General features: G+C 41.8%; 1 protein-coding gene across 6 annotated transcripts in view; it reads right to left on the bottom strand.

Moving 5' to 3' along the window:
• Nucleotides 1-22,537, bottom strand: part of SNX29 (sorting nexin 29) — a 669,987-nt gene that overhangs the window by 234,385 nt on the left and 413,065 nt on the right. For all 6 annotated transcript variants that reach the window (XM_077141767.1, XM_077141762.1, XM_077141768.1 and 3 more), the window contains one exon: nucleotides 13,098-13,214. In XM_077141767.1, coding sequence (XP_076997882.1) covers nucleotides 13,098-13,214 — 117 coding nt within the window. The remainder of the gene's footprint in view (nucleotides 1-13,097; nucleotides 13,215-22,537) is intronic.

Below are 22,537 nucleotides of genomic sequence, written 5' to 3' on the forward strand. Positions count from 1 at the left end.
GAAGCAAAGAGAGAAACACATGGAAGACACAAAGAGAGAGGAAAGGAGAAGCACAAAGAGGGCAAAGGAGAAACAGGAACTGGAAGATAGAGAAACAAAAAGCCATCGAGAGAGAAAAGTGAGACTACGAGAGAATTAGGGCAATCTGTTCAGGAAAGTCAATGTCACTTAACAAAGTGGAGGAAGGAAGAAGTACAAAGGCCTTGGGAGACACGACAAAGATTCAGGCCAGGCCGAGAGTAGAGAGGACTGCTCAGAGCCGAGACTTAAGGGCCAGCATGTTGCCCATCCCCAGCCATGCAATGTCACCTCCTCTTCTCCAGACTTTGAGGCTCTCTTTGCTAGCTAGTGCATCCGTAACAAACAGGAGATGCAATCTCGCCCTTACTTTCCCAAATGCATTTTTCAGAAAACAGTTCTGTAAGCATCTTCTCAGAAAAGATGTGACTTACAGAAATAATTTGGGGACATAACACAACTATATCCACCACCTTTGGAGAGCCACAAGGGACCCAGTTCCTTGATACCCACAGGAAGTCCTATAGTAAGTAAACCGTTCAGGCTTTTCTTCAATCCAGCATTCTCAAATATATTCGATCAGGGAAGCCCCTAGCCACCATTTCATATGCACCGAGGATGCACACCTCTCTGAATCACCATTCTGCTTTTAGGAAACTCTGCCTTCTCCAGGTTGCAAGTTTCCAAAGAGCCCTTCTCACATCAAAGAAAAGTCATCTGTATGCTATTTAAAAATAATAATAAGAAGAAGAAGAAACTCTGATGCCCAAAATGAGGAGAAACAAAGAAGAAAGAAGTTCATTTTGTGGGTAGGGAGTGGTAACAGGTAAGGGCTTCACCAGGGCAGCATCTGAATCTTTAAAACCAGCTAGAGTTTTGTGCCTGGAGAACAACAGGCAATCACTAAATTTCGCTTGAAATGAAGAAAAAATAAACAAAGAAAAAGAATAAGCAGTGTGGATTTATAGAATGATTACATACTGGGTTTGCATTCTGGTACTATCACAAGGCTGTGTGCCTTTGGATGAGTCTGGAAACCTCACTGTCCCTATTATGGATTGAATCATGTCCCCCCAAAGACACGTTCAAGTCTAACCCCTAGGCCTGTGGATGTGATCTTATCTGTAAATAGGGTCTTTGAAGATGTTGTTAGTTAAGATGAGACCAAACTGGATGAAGGTGGATCCTAACCCAATAAACTGGTGTCCTTATAAGGGAAGGAAATCTGGACAGAGAAAGAGAAAGAGATGACCATATGACGGGGGCAGAGATTGAGTTACAGATTCCTGGCAAACCAGGAATTTCATATTTCGAGCCTCCAGAATTGTGAGACAATGCATTTTTCTTGCTTAAAGTAAATTAGTCTGTGGTGTTTCGTTATAACAGTCCTGGAAAACTAAGATAGTACCTCAGTCTGCTCAGCTGAAAAGTGGATCTGATAAAGTACATTATACAGGGTTATCCTAGGGACGAAAGGAAAAATTGCACACCAAACTCCAAGGACATGGGAAGTGGTTAACAAAGGATGGTCCTCTCACCAGACAAAGGTCTGGGGGCCAGACTGGAACATGTCTTTGGGGGGACATGAAGGGAAAAGCAAGTCAATGGGGGATATTTTGAGTCAGGGCAGAGATACTATACACCTAAAATCATATCAAGTCAGGATATCTTTCTGTATAAATGGCTGTGATTAGAAATGATGCTGGCATCAGAGAAACTCACCAAAGGGGCCAAAAAAAGGAATCCAATTTCAGTTATATAAAGTAAGACCATGTGTCCTCCCCCATTGGAACAACCACCTGCATTTAATGAGTTGCTTTGCCTTTAGTTTTCACTGTGCTTTACCTTTAATTGACCTCTACAGTTTGCAGTCTTACAAGACTATTTCTTTGCCTTGCTTTACTACTCAAAATAAGATCTGTTCTCCCAGAGAATTTTCAGGGGTGTAATCAAATTCAGCCAAAAAGGTAAAAAAAACTCCTAGCGTTCATTCACAGGAGAGAGTCCTAAAAATACTTACATTCAAAAAAAAAAGAAAGACAAAAATTCAACCCTTAATCCCCAATTCCTTCTCTTTAAAATAAGTGACTTAGTTTAAAAATCTATAATATTACAAAAAAAGATACCACTGAAAGGACCGTCCTGCTCCAAAGTTTTATTATTATTTTGGTTAATGCTATCATCTTCTGCCCTATGGAAATGAAGTTAACACTTAGCATACATTTACTGAGCACCTACTCAGGGTCCTTTCTATCACTCAACTGGCAGTATTCTATCAAACTGCCCAAGGAGGCTAGTGCCATGTTTATTCCTCACTTGGGAAAAGAGGAAATCGAGGTTTGCAAGCAAAGGAGACACAGTCTTCATCTTGAGTCACTTAAATATTTGATGATCTGGAAAGAAGTTTAATCCAGTGTCATCAGAGAGACAAGCCAAAAGGAAGTGAAGGATGAAGAGGCCGAGATGCCCAACACAGATGCCTCTGACAATAAAAAGGAGGCAGTGGCTCCGAATCCTAGCCTGAGCTTGAAACTACTCCTTCCTGCTGCCTGGCTGTCTGACTCAGGGGACACCAGAGTGGGCCTAAGGCAATAATGACAAGGTCATGGGTTTCCCCTTGAGGCCACTGCCAACCCAACCATTCCAGAATAGCCAGCCCTCCTCAACAGCCTTCAGGTCCTTAATGACAGTTTTACTCTTTCCTTCCTTGTGGCCATCACAACCTGGCCTCAGGAAAGGGGGAAATTAGAGCTACCTCCATGCCAATGGATGTCACTGTCCTGAATGCTACAGACTTGAAATAAAAGAGAGCAAAGCATAGAGAGAAAAGGGGCTTACATATCGGATGGACCCCTGGACTCCACCACTTACTTTCTTTGATAACCATTCCTTCCTTCACTTACTCATGATCAGCCAACCGTCATTTACTGAGTATGTACTGTAGGCTATCACCAGGATACAAAGGGAGCAAAAAGAGACAGGAATTTGCCATTGTGGAGAGGGAGACAGACACTGATCAATGATAAGTCAATGTAAAATTACATTAAGAGAGGGAGGGAGGGATACATATAAACATCATACTCAACATGGAGAATATAACCCTGTCACATCAGCAAGAAGGCTTGCCAGAGGACGTGATGAGTTACCTAGGCCCAGAGCATTACTCCAGGCAGAGGGAACAGTTGAAGCAAAGGCCCTGTGGTGGGAGGAAACAAGGGACATGAACAGGAAGAAAATCATGTGGCTGGGGGCCAAGCACTGTGCTGGAGTGTAATGGGAAGTCCCGCAGGACCTAAACCCTTCTGCTTCTCAGGTGCCATATTTATAAGAGGGGATAATAAACCCAACCTGATTCCCAGGGTAGTCTTCAAAATTAAATGAGAGAAGGAAGGTGATAACCTGATATACACCTGATACATTGTAGAAACATGAAAACTCAGGAGCTCCTGAAGGATACTGGCCTTCTGGAAAGATTTTCTCACAAGAAGTTGAGGAAGTTGGGAGTAGTCAGTAGCCCTTCCCAATGTCCCAGGAATCCTGTATGGGAAGAACTCTGGGTCTTCACCTAGCCTAAGTTCCATGGACTGCCAGACAACCTTCCATTGTGAACATGGAATTTCACAAGGATGTTATTCTAATACTGTCATAAAAACAAAAATGAGAAACAACTCGAAATCCATCAAGGAGCCTGACTAAACAAACGACGGTCTTGGCAATTCAAGGGAATATGATGTAGTTATTAAAAAGAATGATGCAGATCTACATGTAAAGCAAAAATAAAGAGATTTCTAGAGTATTTTATTAAGTGGGGGAAGAGAAATATACAGAGCAGGGAATACAGCAGGCTACTAGTTATTAAAATGTGGAGGCATGTGTGTAGCTTACAAGGCATTGATCATATCTGATAAAATAAACCAAAGACTAGTAACAATTAACGGCTCTAGAGAGAGAAACTAGGGGTCCAGAAGTAGGAGGGGGATTTTTTTTCATTAAATGCTCCTTTTTACTACTTTATTTTTTAGCATGTTTATAATGTTCGTCAAGAGACCAAAACTTTTTATATTTTTCAATTGTTAAAAAAAAAAACGAAACAAAAAACAGTCTTCAAGTCAGACAGACTCAGATCTGCGACTTCTCACTGTGCGGATGAATTATTTCACTTCTGAGCCTGGCTTTCCTATTATATAAAATAGGAATTAAAAGAGTAAATGTTGCTAGGGCTGGTGAGGATTAATGAACCAGTAATACCTCAAAAGTATTTAGCCAAGTTTTTGGCAGATAACAATTAATCAATGTTAGCTATTCATATCAAGAGTTATTAATTTATACTAGCTAGTTTGTTTTTATTATGCACAATGAGAATAATATGCCTAATTTTCTCAGTGAAAATGCAGCATAAAGGAATTACAAAGACTCCATCAGGATTCAAACTGAATCCGTCCCTAGGGGAAGGACCGCTACCTGGTTCACGCCTGCCCCCTCAGCTACTCTTTCTGTAAAGCAGGCCCTGGAATAGGCTGGCACCCTTAGAGTTGCGCAGGCACAGGGGGTAGATTTGCCTTGCTTACAGTGGGAAACAGGTCAGAACCAGAATTTCCTGGTCTCCACAGGGGATACAGATGTGCTGAAAGGAGCCAGATGAGACACTGCACAAGTCTTTCATGGGCACACTGCTTGGAAGGCCACTGCAGAGGACCATTAGGACCTTGCTCAGAACGGCCTGAATGACAGAAAGGACCCCCGTCACCCATGCTCCCTGCAAGTCTTTGGAGTTGGAGTAGCATAGGAAAAGAAAAGAGATAATCAAATTTGAGTTGGAATTCAGGCTCCACTATGTCCTTGCACTGAGCCTCTCTGAGCTTCAGCTGACTTACAGAGGTGCTGCCACCTCCCTCAAAGGATTCTTAGTACACAACAGAGGCTTCTTCTTTAATGTGCTCTCACTCAGGGAAACCAACATTCCCCTAATTAAAGAAGTCCACAAAGACTTGCACCAAGTTCTGTATCTGTAAGGAATCAGGGAAGGTGTGCCGATTTGAAACCATCGTGTACCCCAGAAAAACCATTTTCTTTAATCCTCATTCCATATTACTGGGCGGGATCTTTTTTATTGTTTCCATGGAGATGTGACCCACCCAACTGTGGGTGGTAACTCTTGGCTAGATGGTTTCCATAGAGATGTGTCTCCACCCATTCAAGGTGGGGTTGCTTACTAGACCTGTAAGAGAGACCCATCTTGGAAATTGTGGGCAGAGCCCACAGAACCAACAGAGCCCACAAAGCCAAACATCTCTAGAGATGCAGAAGGAAAATGCCCCAGGGGAAGCCATATGAAATGAGGACAGAAAGCTAGTAGATTTTGTCGCCATATGCCCTCCCAGCTGACAGAGGAAACCCTGAACTTCATCAGCCCTTTCTTTGGAGTTAAAGATATCTTTCTCTGCATGCCTTAATTTGGACATTTTCATGGTCTTAGAACTGTAAACTTGCAACTTAATAAATTCCCCTTTAAAAAGCCATTCTGGAGGGATGCAAGGGTAGCTCAGTGGTACAATTCTCACCTGCCAAGCAGTAGTTTCGATTTCTAGGTCAGGCACTATCCTCCCCTCCCCCCCCCCTAAAATTTCAACAAATGGTGCTGCAATAATACTCACATGGAAATAGAATGAAATGTGACCCCCACCACACAACATACCAAAAACAATCAAACAAAAGCCACTCCATTTCTGGTATATTATATTCTGGCAGCTTACAAACTAAAACAGATTTTGGTACTGGAGAAGTGGGGTGCTGCTGTAGTTTGCAAATACCAAACATGTTTTTAAATGGATTAGGGGGGGCCAAGATGGCGGCTTAGTAAGGTACGTGCGTCTTAGTTCCTCCTCCAGAGCAACTACTAGGTGAACAGAAACAGTGCAGAACAGCTCCCGGGGCCACGGCAGGGAATGGACACACAGCGTACCCCAGTCTGGACTGGCTAGTCTGACTGCGAGACTCGGCTGCAGTGAGATCCCCGAGTGGCGCGTGACTCCCCGAGCAGCGGCAGCTGTGGTGGCCGGAGCTCCTCTCTCCCTCCTTCCCGGGCCGGCTGAGAGTCTCGGAGAGGCAAATTTCCCAAGTCGCGGCGGCCGGCGCCCCTCTTTTGCGGGCGGCTTCCTGGACCAGCTACGAGTCTCGGATCAGAGGGCTACCCAAGCCGCGGTGGCCCTCCCCCGCGGGCGGCTTCCTGGTCCGGTGGCGAATTCCCCAGGCCGCGGCGGTCTGTGACCGACGCCCCTCCCCCACGGGCGGCTTTCTGGTCCGGTGGCGAATTCCCCGGGCCCGCTGCAGCCGGCAACCGACACCCCTCCAGGGAGAGGAGGGAATTTCCGACAGTGGCAGGGACTGGGTCCAACCAAACACCAATAGGGAAATTAATAAAGGAGCCACAGGGTCCCCTCAAGCCACGGCAGCTGACGCCCCCACCACGCGCGGCCCCCCTAACAAACTGAGAGAATTGAATCGGAAATCCCCAGGCCGCTGAAAACGGTGACCGGGGGGATCCCTTCCAAACACGTGAGACAAACGTGTGCCACAAGCGCCACCTACTGGACAGGATAAGAAAAACAGAACCCAGAGATTTCACAGAAAATCTCTTACAACCTTGTTGGATCCAACACCCAGGGAAATCTGACTAAATGCCCAGATGCCAGCAGCAGAAGATAACGGTCCACGCTCAGAAGATTGAGAATATGGCCCAGTCAAAGGAACAAACCAATAGTTCAAATGATATACAGGAGCTGAGACAACTAATGCTGAATATACGAACAGAAATGGAAAACCTCTTCAAAAATGAAATCGATAAATTGAGGGAGGACATGAAGAAGACATGGGCTGAACAAAAAGAAGAAATAGAAAAACTGAAAAAACAAATCACAGAACTTATGGAAGTGAAGGATACAGTAGAAAAGATGGAAAAAACAATGGATACCTACAATGACAGATTTAAAGAGACAGAAGATAGAATTAGTGATTTGGAGGATGGAACATCTGAATTCCAAAAACAAACAGAAACTATCGGGAAAAGAACGGAAAAATTTGAATAGGGTATCAGGGAACTCAAGGACAATATGAACCGCACAAATATACATGTTGTGGGTGTCCCAGAAGGAGAAGAGAAGGGAAAAAGAAGAGAAAAACTAATGGAAGAAATTATCACTGAAAATTTCCCAACTCTTATGAAAGACCTAAAATTACAGATCCAAGAAGTGCAGCGCACCCCAAAGAGATTAGACCCAAACAGGCGTTCTCCAAGACACTTACTAGTTAGAATGTCAGAGGTCAAAGAGAAAGAGAGGATCTTGAAAGCAGCAAGAGAAAAACAATCCATCACATACAAGGGAAACCCAATAAGACTATGTGTAGATTTCTCAGCAGAAACCATGGAAGCTAGAAGACAGTGGGATGATATATTTAAATTACTAAAAGAGAAAAACTGCCAACCAAGACTCCTATATCCAGTAAAATTATCCTTCAAAAATGAGGGAGAAATTAAAACATTCTCAGACAAAAAGTCACTGAGAGAATTTGTGACCAAGAGACCAGCTCTGCAAGAAATACTAAAGGGAGCACTAGAGTCAGATACAAAAAGACAGAAGAGAGAGGTATGGAGAAGAGTGTAGAAAGAAGGAAAATCAGATATGATATATATAATACAAAAGGAAAAATGGTAGAGGAAAATATTATCCAAACAGTAATAACACTAAATGTTAATGGAATGAATTCCCCAATCAAAAGACATAGATTGGCAGAATGGATTAAAAAACAGGATCCTTCTATATGCTGTCTACAGGAAACACATCTTAGACCCAAAGATAAACATAGGTTGAAAGTGAAAGGTTGGGAAAAGATATTTCATGCAAATAACAACCAGAAAAGAGCAGGAGTGGCTATACTAATATCCAACAAATTAGACTTCAAATGTAAAACAGTTAAAAGAGACAAAGAAGGACACTATATACTAATAAAAGGAACAATTAAACAAGAAGACATAACAATCATAAATATTTACGCACCGAACCAGAACGCCCCAAAATACGTGAGGAATACACTGCAAACACTGAAAAGGGAGATAGACACAGATACCATAATAGTTGGAGACTTCAATTCACCACTCTCATCAATGGACAGAACATCTAGACAGAGGATCAATAAAGAAATAAAGAATCTGAATATCACTATAAATGAGCTAGACTTAACACATTTATAGGACATTACATCCCACATCAGCAGGATACACCTTTTTCTCAAGTGCTCATGGATCATTCTCAAAGATAGACCATATGCTGGGTCACAAAGCAAGTCTTAACAAATTTAAAAAGATTGAAATCATACACAACACTTTCTCGGATCATAAAGGAATGAAGTTGGAAATCAATAATAGGCGGAGTGCCAGAAAATTCACAAATACGTGGAGGCTCAACAACACACTCTTAAACAACGACTGGGTCAAAGAAGAAATTGCTAGAGAAATTAGCAAATACCTCGAGGCGAATGAAAATGAAAACACAACATATCAAAACTTATGGGACGCAGCAAAGGCAGTGCTAAGAGGGAAATTTATTGCCCTAAATGCCTATATCAGAAAAGAAGAAAAGGCAAAAATGCAGGAATTAACTGTCCACTTGGAAGAACTGGAGAAAGAACAGCAAACTAATCCCAAAGCAAGCAAAAGGAAAGAAATAACAAAGATTAGAGCAGAAATAAATGAAATTGAAAACATGAAAACAATAGAGAAAATCAATAAGACCAGAAGTTGGTTCTATGAGAAAATCAATAAGATTGATGGGCCCTTAGCAAGATTGACAAAAAGAAGAAGAGAGAGGATGCAAATAAATAAGATCAGAAATGGAAGAGGAGACATAACTACTGACCTCACAGAAATAAAGGAGGTAATAACAGGATACTATGAACAACTTTATGCTAATTAAATGGATTAGGGGAAGATTCTGGAAGAGTTCTGAGGAACTTGATAGAGAAGGCCAAGAATACTTTGAAGAGACTGTTGGTAGATACGCGAATTCTAAAGAGACCTCTGATAAGGCCTTAGACAGAAATGATGCACATGTTATTACAATCTGGAAGGAAGGCAGTCCTTGTTTTAAAGTGGCAAAGAATCTGGCAAAATTGACTATTGGTTTTGGATGGAAAGCAGATTTTAAAAGCCATGAACTGGGATACTTAGCAGAAGAGATTTCAAATTAAATGTGGAAAGTGCAGCCAGGTTTCTCCTTGCAGCTTATAGTGAAAGGAGAGAGGAAAGAAATAGTTGAGAACTGAACTCTTAGGTATGAAGAAACCAGAAACTGATGGTCTGGAAAATTCTGAGTTTCCAGAAAAGGGAGACCCAAGAGAATGGTGTCCCACATGAGTACTTAACCAAACATGGAAGCAGTCAGCCATTACAGGACAAGCCAGGATTGGAGATGAAGTTATCCAGGAAGGATCTGTGGAAAGTCCTATAGTCTGATGGTTTTGATTCTTGCCTCCTACATAGAAAACTAACAAGAGTATTACGGGATCTGTATAAAAGGAACCACTGCCAGTCTGGACTAAAAGGCACAGAAAAGGTAGAAATTGAAGGAAAAATAACTTCAGAGGCAGAACCATGGACATTAAGGTCTGAAGCCAAGAAACCTCAAGCCAGGAGAGCAGACCTACCCACGCACTTGGAGAGTGTCAGTTTGCCCCAAAGGCAGAGGGCAGCAATTTCAGTGCCCCAGGCTTCAGAGAAGGCGGAGCACATTCCTTGGGGACTGGAGAGAGCATTGGTGCCACCACATTGTTCTGGAGGGGTTGAGCGTGTGCCCCAGAGATGGGAAAGATCGTGGGTGCTGCTGGGATATTTGGAGAGGATGGAGTCAAGAAAAAGCTGGTCTCCCCAGTGCCCTTAAGGTTGCATTTGGAGAGAGTGGGGCTGCTGTTTACGCTCTTGGAAAGGGTGGGACTGCCACTTTCTAAAGCCCCGAGGATAAATGACTTTCAGACTTTGAAATCTAATGGAACTTATCCTGCAGGTTTTTGGAACTGTTTGAGTCCAGAAACCCTATGTTCCTTACAATTTCTCCCTGTGGAAACAGAAACATGTATCCTATGACTGCCCCTCCTGTGTATCTTGGTAGCCAATCAGAAAATTAAAGTCTAACTCACCTGTAATTGGAGAAAGCTATTAAATTCATTTCACACTTAAAAGGTTTGTCAGGGAAGTGGAGAAACAGAACTGCTTAGACACCAACAGACGTATTGTAAATAGGTGCTTTTACTTTGAATAGGGCAATACACAGTAAAATTTAAGATACCATCCCCACATTGACTTGAGGAAACATTTGTGTAACAGATCTAAGAAGTGATAATAAATGGTTGCTGTTATCGTAAGAGAGAAAAGCAGACATTATGTAGCTCCTGATGGAAAACACCATGATTACAATAGAGCTATGTTATCAACAAAACTAAGCCTGAGTCCAAGCCTCTAAGACACATGCCAATTCAAGGAAATACAGGGAACAACAGAGGAAGATGTCAAATAACACCAGAGGTATGCAGTCAGGAAAATCCAAGTGGTTAAAATTGACCTAGAGCCTTCAATAAACAAGACACGAAGAAACTAGTGACAGAAAAAGATAAAGGAGGGCTCTACAGATTAAAAGAAATATAAGAAACATATAAACATATTGAACACATGGCCCTCATGTGGATCGTGATTCAAAAACCTATAAAATTATGAGACAATTAAGAATGTGAGCACTGAGTAGATACTTGATGATATAAAGGAATGACTGGTAATGGGAGTGTTCTAGTTTGCTAGCTGCCGGACTGCAATATACCAGAAATGGAACGGCTTTTAACAAGGGGAATTTAATAAGTTGCTGGTCTACAGTTGTAAGGCCGGGAAAATGTCCCAATTAAAACAAGTCTATAGAAATGTCCAATCTGAGGCATCCAGGGAAAGATACCTTGGTTCAAGAAGGCTGATGAAGTTCAGGGTTTCTCTCTCAAGTGAGAAGACATATGGCGAACACAGTCAGGGCTTCTCTCTCATCTGGAAGGGCACACGGCAAATATAGTGTCATCTGCTAGCTTTCTCTCCTGGCTTCCTGTTTCATGAAGCTCCCCGGGAGGCGTTTTCCTTCTTCATCTCCAAAGGTCGCTGGCTGGTGAACTCTGCTTCGTAGTGTTGCTCTCTCCGAATCTCTCTGAATCTCTTTCTCCAAAATGTTTCCTCTTTTACAGGACTTCAGAAACTAATCAAGACCCACACAAATGGGTGGAAGCATGTCGTCCCTTAATCCAGTTTAACAACCACTCTTGACTAAATCACATCATCCCGGGAGATGATCTCATCAGTTTCAAACATACAGTATTGAATAGAGATTATTCTACCTTTATGAAATGGGATTTATATTAAAACATGGCTTTTCTTAGGGGGCATACTTCCTTTCAAATCAGCACAGGGAGAATGATAATAGTATTAGATTTATGTTTTCCTATTTCTTAGAAATATATACCAACATGTCTAACGGTGAAATAATACTCAGGATTTGATTAAAAATAATACAGAAGGGGGAAATGAATGAGGTGACTTGAAACAAGATTGGCTGAGCTCAATAATAGTTCAACTTGACAATGCTTTCATAAAGTGTTTTACATCCATCTGCCTACATTGGGTATTTGTTGTGGATTGAATCATGCATCCCAGAAAAGACATGTTCAAGTCTTCATCCACATTCTTTTACGTAATTGTGGGTGTGGATCCATTCACAAATAGGACCTATGGAGATTTTATTAGCTCAACTCATTTGTAAACAGGATCTCTGAAGATCCCAGTTAGATGAGGCCAAACTGAATCAGGGCAGGCCTTCATCCATATGATCAGAGCCCTTACAGGCAAAGGAAATTTAGAAGGAGTAACTTGGGAGAAGTCAGAAGTTAGTGGAAACCAGAGGACCAGACAAGGAAAGAGACATCACCATGTGATGGAATGTGACAAACTCTGGGAGAAAGTCAGCTCTACCCTGAAGTTGGACTTCTTGCCTCCAAAACTGAGGCAATAAATCCCTATTGTTCAAGGTAACCCACCATAGGTATTTGATACAGCAGCCTTGGGAAAATAAGACAGTATTTAACATTTTACATAAACTTTTGAAAAGTTTTGAAATGAAGAAACTATTTTACATGTGAACAAGAGGTAAGTATTAAAACGTTCATGGCACCACAGTTAATAATAGCTAAATTCTGGAAATAACCAGAATGCCTATGAATACAAGGATGGATTAAAACCGTTTGTGGTATTGCATTCAAAAAAGAACTAAAGAGCAAAGAAAGTGAATGAACTAGATGAGTGGGGTTCTCAAACAGGACATTTGGAATGTCTGGTGACAATTTTGACTGTCACAATGAAGTGGGGGAGGGCTACTGGCACTGAGTAGCTAGAGGCTAGGGATGCTGCTAAACATTCTACAATGCAGAGGACAGCCCCAAAACAAAGAATTATGCAGCCAAAAATGTCAACAGTGTTGCAGTGGAGAAGACCTACTCTAAGACTATGTGGGATACATCTCAAACCGTAACACTGAATTCAAAACAAAACAAAATGTAAAAAATGGCAAACAGATTTTCAGAGACACCCCATAAGGAAAAGTTTAGAACAAAGTGCCAAGACTGTCTATTGCTAATGGAAACTGATCTAGGTAGTAAAGTATAAACACAGGGAGGTGAAGGCTTTACACCAATTTCAGAATAGAGATTATCTAGGTGGGAATGGGGGATGGGAAATAGGGAAATAGGGCTTTGGTAAAATTTGTAACATTATTTATCATTTTAACCCTCCCCCAAAAAAGCAAATTTGGTAAAGCTTAACATAGGTAAAATCTAGATGGTGGGTACATGGATGGTCATTCATTTAGTCTCTGTACTTTTCTAAACCCTGACATTGCCAATAATTAAAAGATAAAAAACAGTGGGGTGGTGGCAGTAGGGGCAGGTGAAGAGACAGGGAGAGCAATAGAAGGGGAAGGAAGAGACCATCCCGTGCAAGTACTCACTGGCCCCCGGAGATCGATGAGCTCTTGTCTCATCTGTGACACCAGGGCCTCCCTGGCCACGAGGGCCCTGTGCAAGCGCTCGTTGAATTCGATCAGCTCGCCATGCATCTCGGCCACCTGCAACACACAAACACCAAATACTGAGGCTCAGAGGCAGACTGTCCCCCGTGGCTTGCCCCACCTTCACCAGACCCTCCTTCCTGATGATTTGCAGCTGGGTCTTGGCAGGCTGTTTGGGGTGGAAACAACGATGGGGTGGCCTTGCTATTTGACCCAAGAAGCACATGTAAATCCACCTATAAGTAGAACAAGGTTTTATTTTTATTGTGAAAAACAACATATATACAAAAAAAGCAATAAACTTCAATGCACACCACAACAATTAGTCATAGAACAGACTTCAGGGTTTGGTCTAGGTTACAGTTCTACAATTTTAGGTTTTTTCTTCTGGCTGCTTCAAGACATTGGAGATTAAAAGAAATATCAGGGTGGTGCAATGGTGGCTCAGTAGCAAAATTCTCACCTGCCATGCCAGAGACCCTGGTTCGATTCCCTGCGCATGCCCATGCAAAAAAAAAGAAATATCAATATAATGATTCAGCAATCATATATCTTTGTTAAATCCTATCTTCTCTGTTATATCTCCACCTTCTCCTTTGATCTTTCTCTCAATTTTCAGGGGCATTTGGGCTATGTCCATTCTAACTTTTTCATGTTGGAAAGGGCTATGGATAATATAGGGTATGGGAATGGAATTAGTTGATGTTCTAGAGAGGCTGGTCCCTGCGGGTTTCAGGACTTAACTGGCCTAGGAACCCATCTGGAGGTTGTACGCTTCTGCAAAGTAATCATAGTACATGGAACCTTTGTAGAATCTCAGAGCCCCAGGTTTTCTTTAGGGTTGGCAGGGATGGTTTTGATCTGGGGTTTGGTGAACCACGATAAACAGCAATATCTAGCTGAAGCTTGCATAAGAATAGCCTCCACAGTAGCTTCTCAACTCTGTTAGAACTCTCTCAGCCACTGATACCTTATTTGATACTTTTCCCCCTTTTGGTCAGAAAGGCATTGCCAATCCCATGGTGCCAGGGCCAGGTTCATCCCTGGGAGTCATATCCCAGGCTGCCAGAAAGACTCTCACCCATGGATGATGTCATGTCCTACTAGGGGGGAAGGTAATGACTTTCCTTGCAGAGTTGAGCTTAGAGTAAGAGGGGCCACATCAGAGCAACAAAAGAGGTCCTCTGTCAGTAGAAGAATAAGGTTTTTACTTGGTTGATCTTAACACTTCAGAATCAACAGTCTACACATCAGAATATGGCTACACTGGTTTATTTTTGGATTTCTGACTTTTATTCTTTATCAGTGAACATCATTCTAGCAAAGGCTTTCTTTCTAATCTAGTTGTACCAGAGCCTCACTGAAGATGATGATGGTGGTGGTGGTGGTGGTGAGATCCAACTGTAGTAGCAAGTTAGCCTTTAGTCACTGTTCATTCTATGTTGGGATAAAAATTTTCTAGGACTATCTCGTTTCATCATCACAGTAGCTCTATAAAGTGTGTAGTTTTATTTCCAACTTATAGAAAAGGGGAAAATGTCTCACAAGTTTAAGCAGCTTGCTTAAGGTGACTTAGCTAATAAAGAGCAGAGTTGGGTTCAAACCCCAGCACACCTGACTCTAGAGCTCTGGCTCCTAACACTGGGCAGTGAGCTACAGTCCTACCACCCCATGAGCCCAAGCTAAGGATGGCAGGTCACTTAAAGCTACTGTGAATTTTACAAATGTACTTGATACTCTTGGCTGATCCCAAATAAATATAAATAAAGATGGCTATAAGGCTGGGATTGATGCACACAGTGACAACTGTAACTTTTAAAAGGCACAAATATGTATTTAAAATATATGGTAATTTCTCTGATTTCAAGAGTGATCTGGTTGGGGGTTAAAATCAAATTCAGTACTGATATATGCTGTAACTTGAATAAACCTTGAAAACATTATGCAAGTGAAAGAAGTCAGACACCAAAGGCTGGATATTATACAATTCCATTTATATAAAATATCAGAATAGGTAACTCCATGGAGACAGCAAGCAGATTAGTGGTTGCCAGGGGCTTGGGGCAAGAAGAAATGGGAATGACTGCCTAGTGAGTATGAGGTTTACTTTTGGGGTGATGAAAATGTTCTGGAACTAGATAGCAGTGATAATTGTACAACCTTGTGAATGTACTAAATAAATGTCACTGAATTGTTCACTTTAAATGGTTAAATAAAAAAATCTATTCAATCATAATTTTCTTTTAATTTCAAAATTTCTACAATTTAGAAACACTCTATATCTATCAAACAACAACTCCCCCTGCCCTTCTACCCCTAGCCCCTGGTAATCTCTAACTTACTTTCTGCCTCTATCAATTCACTACACTAGTATTTCATATAAGTGGAATTATACAACATTTGTCTTTATATGCCCTGTTTATTGCACTCAGCATGTTTTCAAGGTTCATCCATGTTATAGCATGTATCAGAACTTCATTTCTTTTTAGGCCTAAAATTCAACAATAAATAACATTTTAAAGAAATCAAAGATCCAATCCTGCCATGTTCTTCAGATACTCTGAATGAAGAATCTTGCAATCATCTTAAATAGAAGACTCCCAGAATGTAGAGGTGGAGCAGACCCTCACCAAACTCTGTCCCCCTGCTCTTCCCAAGAAACCACCCCTCTTGCACTTCTGACTCCCCAGGCACTTATCACACTACATGTAACGCATAAATATCAGACCACTAGCAATAAGTATTCTAATTGAGACAGAAAGCATATTTTCAGAATAAAGGTGGTATATAGGGTATCTTCGTGGGGAAAAAAAAATGTCAATAAGTTCAGCCTTGACGTCTCAGGAGGAATAAGGGAGAGCCCTCTTTTTCTTTAATATGCTATATAAATAGTAAAAGGTGCAGAAAGAAATACACCAAGATATTAACATTAATCAAAGGACTATGTTTTCTTCCCATTCTCTGTACTTTTCCATAGTTTTAGGTTTTCTAAGAATGAACACTCATTTATTGGTGAGGGAAACCACTCAGACTCTTTAAAAGAATTTAAATTCTCCACCTGAAACTAAAGAGAGGCATTCTGCAATCAACATATTTGTCAGGCTCCCAACTGTAATCTCGATTATGCTACTAAATTGCTCTGTGAATCTGCAGTGAAAGGGCAACCCCTCTGTCCCAGAGGCGACTCTTCCTTTCAAACCTGAAATGCAAAGTGAAAATGGCACAAAAGATCCTGCATACACCATGCAATTAACAAAGGAAGAAAAGTCACTGAGCCGTTTAACTGGCTTTTTTCTTTGTACACACCAAAAATTAATACACCCCAGTTGCCTTATTCCTATTGTGTGACTAAAGCTTAAGTTGATCTTCATTTGGCCTTTAACAAACAAACACAATATTGCTAATAATGCCTGTCCAAATTCTCTACAGGGAAGCCACATAAACACTCCATGAGCTTCCTCAGGGCTGTGAATCCATTTACCAGGCAATAAGCAAGAAATATACAACTGCCAATATTTCTGCTAACTACCTGCTAATGTGTCCCACAAAATGTGAGTTTTAAATAAATGCCACTGACACTTCCAAAGCAGAGCAGGTTTTTTGTTTGGCTTTGTTTTTGTTTTGTTTGTGCTGGGAGCCTGAGTGCTAAAACGATTTCCATTAACGCATAAAACATCTAAACATCCAGGCTTCATAATGCATTTATCACGAACTGTCAAAATCCTGAAGAGGGAAAAAATCAGATGGAACTTAGAAAACAAAATCTGATGAAATAATTTCTAGCAACCATTAAAACTAAGATGTTCATTACTAAGTTCTGAATTTTCACATTACATATCCCTGCATACAACCTTTGATGTAGACAGCTTTCATCTTACATAAACTATACTGAGCTTACTATTCCTCAAATAATTATTTCCAAACATAGTATAACTAGAAATAAATTCAAGACTCAGAGAGAGCCGCAGAAGAAGCATCAGAGATCACGAACAGTTCTCATTACCATAAAAATAAAACTAGGCTGCACAACCATTGCCTGCTACAATTTCTATTAGGCTTTGAGGATACTTACAGATCTCATCTGACCATCACTCTTTATTTCAAACAGCAAAAGAGAATTGCTGGGAATAGGACAGAAAGAGAATATGTACCTTCCAATCCATTCTCTGCCAAGCAGCCAGAGTGACCTTCCTAAAGTAACATCTGATGTCGTCACCCTCTGTTTAAAACCCTCAATGTGTCCCAGTGCCCTAAGAATAAAATACAAACTCCTCCAAACTCTGGCCCCAGCTCCACTGCCCATCCCACCCAACTCCCTCTTGGCTTTTTACTAACGTCACACCAGCCCAACAGGTCTTGGTTGTCCCATAAAGAGGCCAAGTTCTAGGAAGTCACCCCGTAGACAAAAGGGTAAAACGCATATACAGCAAAGGAAACTGCATATGCAAAAACATAGCAGCCCTTGAGACAGATGGTTAAGGGCTCAGTTTGACGTGAGACAGAATTAGGCTTAATGACTTACTATTAGTGCACTCTGGACAAGGCATTTAACCTCTATGAGCTGGAGGTAATTCATCTAGAATATGAGGTTTTTAAAAAAACAAAAACAAAAACATACCCACCTCTATATCTATACAATGGAATATTATTCAGCCATAGAAAGAAATGAAGCACTGATATATGTCACAACATGGAAGAGCCTTGCAAACATTATGAATAGTGAAAGAAGCCAGATGAAAAAGGATAAACAGTGTATAACTGCACTTACATGAAATACCTGGAATAGGTAAATTCACAGAGACAGAGAGCAGATTAGAAGGGGAACAGGGATGAGGAGTTACTGCTTAATGGTTTCAGAGTTTTAGTTTTTGGTGGTGAAAATGCTTTATTAATAGATGGCGGTAATGGGAGCACAACATTGTAAAGGTAATTTACGCCACTGACTTGTACACTCAGAGGTAACTAAAATGACAAATTGTACGTTACATATGTGATCACAATTTAAAAAACAAGTCTCTACCTCACTAGGCCACTGTGAGGATGAAATGCAGCACCATGTTTAGTGCATGCTCGATGCTCCGTGAACGAGAGCTGGTTATACTTTCGAACGTTAATGCACAGGTTAGATAATCAAGAAAGAGGCCATGAAGGAGTATAAGGACAGGCAAATCTCCAGAGATGTACGAACCTGATGGAAAAGGGACATAACCTGACTGAGGAGTTTGGACAGCTCTGGGGAAAGACTCACCATCCTCAAGTGAGAACGTCTCAAACAGAATGACTAACTACCTGGCAGGCATTATGCTAGGAGCCGGGGAACAGGAGAAACAGATGGACAGGTCTCCCTGTCATGGAATCATGAAGTCCCCATCCTTGTGGTCAGACAAATCATGATAGAGCTCAGTGAGAGAGGACAGCATGGAGGGAAGACTGGGTGTCAGGGGAGGCCCCTCCAAGGTACAACACTGAGGGGTCACTTGGCACTATCAAGCGGACAGTCTCCTATGGGAGACCCACACCCTAGGTCACCACTAGGCACTCACAGTGCCCTGGTAACTTCCAAGCTCAGGGCCAGTTTGAGAGTCTGACATATTTCTTTCTATTTTTAGTAGTTATATTTTCATCAAGAATAAATCTAAAGAAGGATAAATAAGAAAGAGGTGTCACTTGATAACACTAACTACAGTGACAAAGGAAAAAACAACACTGGGTAGGCATTCACTAACCAGGGCTGATACGACTTCAAACCCAGTCCAAGGGAGGCCAAAGTCTTGGCTCTTCAAGGCTGTACAGACATTCTGGCCCAAGCCAAGGAGAAGAGTGGGTTGATAGATGTGGCTCCTACGTCATGCTTGGAAAGCACAACATATCAGTTATTAAGTTAATAAGGTTCAAATGCTTATTGATTATCATTTTGGTTTCATACCTTAAGATGGAGAGAAGATGGAAATATTTAAGAAGTTTAAGTCACAAAACAATTTGGTATTTTGTTGGTTTGAAACTGTTGTGTACTCCAGAAGAGCCATGTTCTTTAGTCCTGATTCAATATGGTTGGGTCTTTGATTAAGCTGTTTCCATGGAGATGTGTCTCCTCCCATTTCAGGTGGGTCTTTTAAGAGGTAATCATTTTTGAAAAAAGCTTCAGAGTTGACACAGAGACATCTGAACATGTAAAAAGAAAATGCCCCTGGAGAAGCTGTTTGAGACCAGAAGCCAAAGGACCAGCAAAAGCTAGTCACGTGCCTTCCCAGATCGGCCTTTCTTGGGTCAAGGTATATTTCTATGGATGCCTTAGTTCAGACATTTTTATGGCCTTGACACTATAAACTCAGAACTTAATAAATTTCCTCTATAAAAGCTGCTCCATTTCCGGTATACTGCATTCTGTCAGCATTAACAAACCAAAACTGGTACTATCTATTCAACTTTTAAAACCATTCACCTTCGGCTTGGCAAATCGCTGATGGGGAATTACCCTGATCCTGTACTTGCACATGTGCTCAAAGCATGAATTTAACTGGAACCTACCTACATGCCCAACAACTGTGGGCTGGCAATAAATCATGATTCAGCTACTTTCTCCTACAGCTCCCTGGACAGACATTAATAATCAATCACTGCACTCCTGCTTCAAGAAAGTGCACTGACCTACAAGAGGACACCTATTTGGTGTCCCTGGAATATAAAATAGCAGAAGCATCATTAAGGTATCCTCTGAGTTGGGCTTTGAAAGATGATACCTTGGACCTTCTACTTAGAGCTGGAAGATGATATCCAAAAATAATCTAACTGTGAAAAAAAGCTTTTCTGCCTGTAAAAATCCCAGGAATTATCATAATTACCTGTGAAATCATGAAAAGATTATAAATTATAAAAATAAAAACAGGTTGGCAGTTCTTTTTGTGTCAGAATGTTCTTCTAATCACATTCATGTAAATCACGCTTTGCCCTCCTTTGACTGACTAATGAGATGTTTCCTGATTAATTAACTCAAGACATCCCCGACTTTCAACAGCAGCTGAGGCTCTTCTGGTCAAACACTCCAAAACTCTCCAAAAAACATCCATTCAGATGCCTCAGAACATAAGGTTTATAAAGTTCACACTGGCTATAGGGAGGGATCTAGAATCCTTCTGTGACGACTATCTTGCTATACCTACCTCATTAAAAGCAGATACCACCTAGTCAGTGCCCACTCTGCCTTAACACAGAGCACCAACCACATGTCAGGTGATTCACAAACACTTCCTGCATCTGCTAGTGTAATCCCTGCAGCCATCCTGCTGGGTGGGCAAACCCACCTTATGGAGGAGGTCGGCAGAGCTTGGAAAGCGACAATGGTTATGTGAACCCACACTCTGCTGGCTCCCATCTATGCTCCATACGCTCCCTTCACAGCTCTTGGGGTATGGCAGAAAGCTGAACCCCTCCTAGTGGTTAAGGGAGATAAAGAATAAAGAGAAAGGAGTGGTCAGTGCCAGCAGCTCCCAACCAAGCTGGGTGTTAGTCATTTAGAGCTAGGATGATGCTACTGACATTTGTATACTTTGGGTTTTCTTGTGTAGTGTCAATGAACACTTGAAAATGAAGAGAATTAGCTGCTTTAACTGAAGTAATGTACATCTAGACCTAACCAATCACACAGGGCTATGGACAGGAAGTCCTTAAAATATTATAGTTGCCACTGCTTCCTTTGACCCTGGGCTTTTACACAGGTTCCTTATTTGTCTGCTCCCCTGGAAAAGGCACTGTCAGCCCACAGTGAATGATGGTCATCAGGAGGCCATGGAAGGAAATTTACAAACATTCCCAGTTCACCAACAGCCTCCTTGGGGAGAATCTAGCAGGAGGGAGCAACCAGTGTAAACAAGAACCTTGGCAAAGGCACTAAGGGTTCTCCAGAGAAAAAGAACTAATCTATTGGTCTATAGATTAAGAAATTCATTCAAGGAAGCGGCTCACAGGATTGTGGGGACTACCAAGTCTGAATTCCAAAGGACAGGCCACAGGTAGGAAATTCTGATGAAAGTGATATTAAAGTCTTAAGTCCAAATTCCTTCAGGGAAGATGACAGACTGGAAATCACAATAGGAAATGATGTTGAATCTTGAGGCAGAAATTCTTCTGACCTTTGGAACCACCACCAGTTCTTGCTGATAAGACTTTCAACTGACTGGTTGAAGGCTTCCCACTTCCAGGAGGATAATCTTCTTTACTTAAGGTTAAGGGATTGCAGTTGCTAATCTCATCTACAAAATGCCATTAGGATAACAATTAGGCCCAGTGTTGGTAGACACCATACTCCAGCTAAACTGACTCATGAACTTAATCATGACACTTATCATCCATTTCCCACAGGAGGAAGGCAAGTCTCAGACACTGAGTCCATGATCACAGAGCTGAAGAGTGAGAGATGAGATTTAGATCCCCATTATTATGGCTCTGACACCTATGCCCTTCCCATCACATGGCTCTAGAAAGTGATAGATAGATGAACCAGGAGGAGAAGTGTTGTGCCCATGTGAAAGTAGAGGAAACTTGGCTTAGGGAAGTTAACTGACCAGTCTAAGCATATATAGTTTATTCCTTAATGCGGCAAAGTCAATAGGCAAATTTTTGCTTTCAAATTCAATGCTCTCTGTTCCTCCCCTGGGGCCATGAGACTCTCAAAGCAGATGGGAGATGGGAAAAGGGAGGCATTCTGTCAACTGACACTTTCTCCCCACACAAGAGGTACTGATGGCAAAGGAGGGCAAGAGTCATGGGTCAGACACATGGAACACTCACCGTACCAGGACTGCTCTGAGCACCCTCATAAATTGCCTCATTCAGTTTCTACAACTCTCCTGGAGAGTAAGTGCTATGACTATCCCTAATTTTATAGATGAGGAAACTGAGGCACAGAAAGGGAAGCAACTTGTCCATAGACCACAGGAAGTAAGTAGCATCTCTGGGATGTGAGTTCCCAAACCCATGCTCGTAGCCATGGACTCCCCTGCCTCATACCTAGACCATCACCTTTATTCTGAGCCAGTGTGCACAAGATGGCAGGAAAGCAGAGGGCCTGGAAGAGGTGATCACAGAGCTGAGATCATCTCAGCTGCCAAGCCAAAGGTAAGGAGCCCTACTTTCCAGCTCCTCAGGAAAAGGGACTATCAGCCCACAGTGAGTGATGGTCATCAGCAGGCCATGGAATGAAAGTTACAAACATATCCAGTTTACAAACAGTTCCCTTGGGGTGTGAACCTAGCAGTAAAGGAAGGGGCACCCAGAGTAAACAAAAACCTTGGCAATGGCAGGGCCTACTGGGTTCTGGTTAAAAATCCAAAGGAAACCCCCAGAAAAGATTCCAGAAGCTCCCTAGCAGCCATGATGAAGCT

This window comes from Tamandua tetradactyla, chromosome 23 (assembly GCF_023851605.1).
Source record: "Tamandua tetradactyla isolate mTamTet1 chromosome 23, mTamTet1.pri, whole genome shotgun sequence".
In the NCBI taxonomy this organism is placed as follows: domain Eukaryota; kingdom Metazoa; phylum Chordata; class Mammalia; order Pilosa; family Myrmecophagidae; genus Tamandua; species Tamandua tetradactyla.